At 40.3% G+C, this 5,843-nt stretch overlaps 1 protein-coding gene across 1 annotated transcript; it reads left to right on the top strand.

Annotated features, from left to right (window-relative positions):
• Positions 1–416: 416 nt before the first annotated feature.
• LOC118408386 (sphingolipid delta(4)-desaturase DES1-like) lies at positions 417–5,634 on the top strand. The gene is made up of 6 exons (XM_035809154.1): positions 417–749; positions 1,876–1,979; positions 2,639–2,856; positions 4,166–4,382; positions 4,918–5,121; positions 5,440–5,634. Exons 1-6 carry the CDS (start codon positions 668–670, stop codon positions 5,620–5,622), a joined length of 1,008 nt encoding a protein of 335 aa, XP_035665047.1. The 5' UTR covers positions 417–667; the 3' UTR covers positions 5,623–5,634.
• The last annotated feature ends 209 nt before the right edge of the window (positions 5,635–5,843 follow it).

Genomic DNA, 5,843 nt, shown 5'->3' with positions numbered 1-5,843 from the left:
CAACGTTCATTTTGACGCCAGCATTCTCCCTGTCAATCATGTATGATAAGATAAATTATTGCCCGAACTTCTGCCGTTAACAAGAAAAACACAGGGCATGAAAATGGCGTCGGAGAATACGTGTACATGTATCAATATCTCTAGTCATCTCAAAAGTAAATAAAACGTTTATATTAATGTTTTTGTAGAAAAAAAACATGACAGCAAAGACATTTAAAGCATAATAACCGGCTTTAATTAATAATAATGAACACATGAGCACAGGACACCAATAAATTAAATAAAACACTTACGGTGTAAGAAAAACAAGTCAACTTGAGCAAGAAATTTGGAAAGTTCTTAATTAAAGCCAAAACTAGTCGATTTTATAAAGTGTGCCTGCCAGAGAGCCTGTTGCCAGTGCAACATATATTGACTACTTTGAGTTATTATGGTGATTTTTTTCCGGTTCAATCTGGCTGTTCTAGCGTAAGTGGATAAGGAGTTTTGTGACATGAAAACAAACACTGGCTTCAAAGCCCCCCTCCCCTCTAAATAGCGTCAAGACCTCTTCGTTATCTGACATCTTCATACCCGACTTGTTGTGTCGACGTGGCTTCATACCTGGCGCCATTCCGTCCGTCGGTGCCCGCAACAACTACGCACGACCGACGGAATACAGCCGAAAATGGGAGGGCAGGTTTCGCGAACCGATTTCGAGTGGGTGTACACTGACGAGCCCCATGCAACAAGAAGAAAGGAGATCTTGGGTAAGTTTGAAATTAGAACATAAGAAAACGTTGTCAAGGCATAACAGTGATAATGCAAGGACACAAGAGACAAAAAAACGTACATTTTAGGTCAGTAATACAAAGCCAAGAAGCCGCAAAATGTTTTTGCAGTTTTTGGTACAAAATTGTAAAAAAATCTCAATAAGATAAGTCAATTTTCGCAAATAATAGCAGTATTGAGTATTGACCCAATCTATCGTGTCATCCAAGAATGGCAGAGATCTTGAAGATTTGATAGGAGTGGAATATTTACTCCCATAACCACTGGTGAGATATAACAGCATATTACTTCACTGCCAAGAAAAAGTTATGGTGAAGTGAAATATAAATACATATATATATATATACATATATACATTCAACACTTATCTAGCTCCAAAATATGCATAACTGTTATGTGCGTACTGTTTATTGAAAACCTTCAATACACATCGAAAAACTAGCTAGACGTGTCACTGGAGTACTTGCTAATAATGTGACTCATCATCATCATCATCATGCCTACGAGATATTACCCATTAGTATATACCTATAAGTTGGTCTATTATGATTTACCTTAATGTGTAAGCTTGAGTGAATGACGTATTTGTCTTCACTCGTGTAGGACATTAGGTTGATATCAATGTCCACGCTAGTTCGGATATTCAGTACATGCACTATCATAGTTGTTTTATCAAGCATTGGTTGCCGTTACGCCGTACTATCCCATTATTTTTTTTCTGCTATGTTGACTATAGTTTGACCCCAACATGATAACAAAACTGTCGTGGCACCATGGATCTATCCTCTACTACCACTTTGGGGCATGCGTATGTACATTAAAGCTGATATGGAAATGAGGACAGCCTAGTCTACAGTACACGGTTTTCAGCAATAATTTTGCAAATAAAGATAACAGGTTATTATAATTTCATGTACATACGCATAAATGTGGTGTTAGAGGATAAATACAAATAGTAATGGCACACCCATGCTTTGATAAGACGTTGGGGTCAAAATAAAGTCAAACAAGCAGAACAAACTATTCCAGACTAGCAACGGAAAACAGACGCTAAGAAGGCGGCATGGAAATCTAAAACATCTTACATGCTTTTTTCTGTTACAGCCAAGCACCCAGAGATAAAGGAACTGTTCGGCCATGACCCTACGATAGTATACAAGGTGGTCTTCATGATCGCCTTACAGCTGATAGCCTGCTACTTCGTACAGGTGAGTTGCTAGTCAGTGGATGCCAGATTCATTGGTTACCTAGCAAAATATTAAACAACAATTATAATGGTTATTAGACAGTATCTTAACCAATGCCAAAGAGTCTTTAAAAAAGTCATATATTTCTCTCTGTCTCTGTCTATCTCTATCTGTCTGTCTGTCTGTCTGTCTGTCTGTCTGTCTGTCTGTCTCTGCAAATATGTATATACATGTAGAATAATAAATGAATAAAATTTCACATTTTGGAATGTACTAAAATGCGATAAGATTAACCTACGTGGGGTAGTTCTCGACATCAACAAAATTATGCAGCTTATATCACTGGGGACGTACCGACTGATAAGTATCTGATACCAGCTCAAAAAAGAACAAGAAACAGCCATGACTTCAAATACAAGACTTACCAACCTAGGATTGATGTCTTCAAAAATTCGTATTTTCCCAGAACTATCGTAGAGTGGAATTTGCTATCACCAATCACAGTAGGGGCATCATTCCTGGATAGTCTCAAAGAACGCTTGCAGATAGATGTGCAAAAGTTAGGTGTGATATAACCAGATGCTGCAGCGCCGCGTGCCTGTGAAGCTGGTGTGTTACGCCGAAGGGCGGTTATATATACAGATACAGATATGTACTTACCTTCTTCATTTTGATAACAGGATGTATCCTTGCCAATGATAATCCTATTGGCGTACTGTTTCGGTGGCGTCATCAACGCCTCCATGATGACGGCTATCCACGAGATTTCACACAACCTGGCCTTCGGACACTCCCGGCCGCTTCACAACCGTATCCTCGGGATTGTGGGAAACGTCATCATTGCCGTACCCGTTTCCATCACCTTCAAGAAGTATCATCTAGAGCATCACAAGTACCAGGTAAGACCTGCACTTTCTTTTTATTCAAAAGGATTAATAATATTCTGCCTGGGTTCCGTTATTTTTTTGTTGAAATATCAAGAAAGGATTGTAATGCAGACTAGTGATCCAATAGCTAAAAACTAAAAGGTATGAGATCGAAGTTAGTTGCCTGTTTAGAAATCCAGCGTGCGAGATTCTCACTCGACATTTAGAGTGATGCTGTACGTAGGAAAAGTTAAGTCCCGGTAGATGAACCAAAGCTAACCACATTTCTATAACTTAAAGCTATATTTTAAAAGTTACTATTTAGTGCTGAGATAATTAAAAGGTGGAGCAGCACTGTCCTTACTATACATCCACTTCAGCTAAAGGGTCTCCGTCCCCTGGTTAAGACAAAAGTCATCTAAGCTGCACCTGAAATGACTTAATGTCAATCAAATCCAGATGATAAGTTAATGGAATGGATCAAGTTTCTGTCCTTAATTTTGGTAATAAGAAGATTCAAATCTATGAATGACCGATGTTGAGAAAAACTATATCCATTCCGCCATCTATCCACGATATTCACACAAAGATACTTCCACATGAAACATTATAAAATGTCCAAGGGCTTTGTGTTCTGGTCTTGGACAACCTTCAGCCAAACGCACAGCTTTCACCCGGATTCGACTGAACTCCATTTACAGTTGTTGTTGATTTTTTTTTTACTCAATGGTCACCACGTAACAAGGCCTGAAGGCCACTAAAGGTTACGGGTTACATGATTGGAACTGTAACAGCAACTATTCGCCCTAGGTATGAAACATCATGATTGAGACCAGCCTAATTGCTCACTATGAGTGAGGACTATCTGACCAAATAGATGAAGCAGGGGTTACGAGGGCTGCTCGGGAGATTCCCTACCCCTATTTTTGCCGGGATGGTTTGATCCGCTCGGGTGGACGTTCGCACAAGTAGCGGGCTCTTTAACGTGCTTGGGGTGTTGCTCTCCCCGAACACGGGAACTCCATTTAACGTCCTATCCAAAGGACGGCCCGATCCGAAGCTAGGTACTCATTTTCACCTGAGTGAAGTGAGGAAAGTCGTGTAAAGTGCCTTTCCCAAGGGCACAAGATCGGTAACACAGCAGGCGGATTCGAACCCGCAACCTCTCGGTCACGGGCCGAAGAAACTCCCCCTGCGCTACACGGTCCAATTTGTTGTTAGGAGTTGACAAGTGAAACATGGCGTCTCTATGAATTCCTGAAATCAAACCTGTGGCCTCTCTGTACCTAGTGTGCTACATACAAGAAACAAACCATTCTTGTCCCATTTGTTACTTTTTAGGGGACATGAAAAGGTGGATGTCGATCTGCCATTAAAGATGGAGGGGGTTCTCTTCCGCACCAGCTTTACCAAGTTCATCTGGCTCTTCCTGCAGCCATTCTTCTATGGCCTCCGCCCACTTTTCATGCGACCAAAGCCTGTCTCCGGGCTGGAGATCATCAACACCACTGTACAAATAACCTTTGATGTGGCCATTTGGTACTTCTTTGGAGTTAATGTGAGTACTATTTTGTGAAGAAATTCTGACTTTCACTTTATATTGAAATGATTGTAAAGTAAAGGATGTAAAGATGTAACAAATTATCCCATGCCTTAATTTGCAATAGACATCAACCATGCAAATATGGACCTAATATGCATAATTATTGAGACAATGCTTCATTTCAAGTGAATTTTATTTTTTTTCCATTTGGTTAAACAAACACAAATGTAATTAGACATAGTCTATTTCTTAATCATTGATGAGACGCCAGTCAATCTATAAATCAGTTGTTCGTTTGCATCATAAGTTAATAAAGAATAGTAAGCAAAACGTTTTGGATGTCCCAAAGATGTACTTGGTCTCTTCCCCCTTGTTGAGTAGGATATCATCTGCGCTTAACTTTTACTTTAATCTGCAGTTTCCTTTTACTTCTATTAGCAGCCGATACATGAAGTATATACTTCCAAAGAGACTTATAACGCTTTCTACATATCCTTTGTTTCCATACGATATATCCGTGTAATTATAAATATTCTTATCCCAACTACAGTCCCTAGCATACCTGATAATCGGCAGCCTGCTCGCTTCTGGAGTCCATCCCATGGCAGGGCATTTCATCTCAGATCACTACATGTTCAAGAAAGGCTACGAGACGTATTCCTACTACGGTCCACTGAACGCAATCACCTTCAACGCTGGGTATCACAACGAGCACCATGACTTCCCCAACATTCCTGGGTGTAGACTTCCTAAGGTAACGTCTTAAAGTTGAAGATTCACTTCAAGTTCCCACAGAACAAGAATTTAAGTACACTTGTTCATTGACACATGTTTGATAAATGTACAATGTGTAAAACGGGTGTATTAGCAGTATTTGCAACCCATACTGACATATAACACTGTAACCTGACTGTATCTGCGTGTCTGATGAACCATATGTGAGAATTGTTATCAACAGTTATCAGGTAAAATAGCATTACTATGCTTAAAATTAAATATTTGATAGGGATATAGAAATCACTATGCTCTACATGAATGTCGTGATATGCAAGTATTTCTCACAATTCACCAGGTACGTGAGATCGCCCCCGAGTTCTATGAAAACCTTCCTCACCACACATCGTGGATCCGCGTCCTGTACGACTTCGTCACGGACCCGAACATCGGACCGTACGCCCGCGTCAAGCGCCGGGGGAAACCGTTCCCCACCAACCCTGCCGAGCTAGATGGAGATGGTGATACCAAGGCAGACTGAAGTTCATGCGAGTAACCCTACTAGGTATTGATCTACACATTGTACCCACAGTATACTCTACAAGCAGAAGGTTAGGCTCCGGCTGTTTTTTAGAGATTTTTTAGTCCTTTTTATCGGGCTTTCTATTTTGACACAGCAAAAAAATGACAAAATAGAAAGCCCGATATAAACGACTAAAAAAACGTTAATGAAAACAGCCGGAGCCTAACCTCTGCTTGGAG

The sequence above is a fragment of the Branchiostoma floridae genome, unplaced genomic scaffold (genome assembly GCF_000003815.2).
Source record: "Branchiostoma floridae strain S238N-H82 unplaced genomic scaffold, Bfl_VNyyK Sc7u5tJ_1580, whole genome shotgun sequence".
Lineage (NCBI taxonomy): Eukaryota > Metazoa > Chordata > Leptocardii > Amphioxiformes > Branchiostomatidae > Branchiostoma > Branchiostoma floridae.
Note: the sequence above shows the minus strand (reverse complement) of the source record. Positions and strands in the feature narration are given on the sequence as shown.

Bases quoted from the DNA above. Each gene is read 5' to 3' on its own strand.
- LOC118408386 (XM_035809154.1), top strand. From the start codon at position 668: ATGGGAGGGCAGGTTTCGCGAACCGATTTCGAGTGGGTGTACACTGAC. The intron at 750-1,875 runs GTAAGTTTGAAA...TTTCTGTTACAG, and splicing joins AAGAAGAAAGGAGATCTTGG to CCAAGCACCCAGAGATAAAG. The intron at 4,383-4,917 runs GTGAGTACTATT...TCCCAACTACAG, and splicing joins GGTACTTCTTTGGAGTTAAT to TCCCTAGCATACCTGATAAT.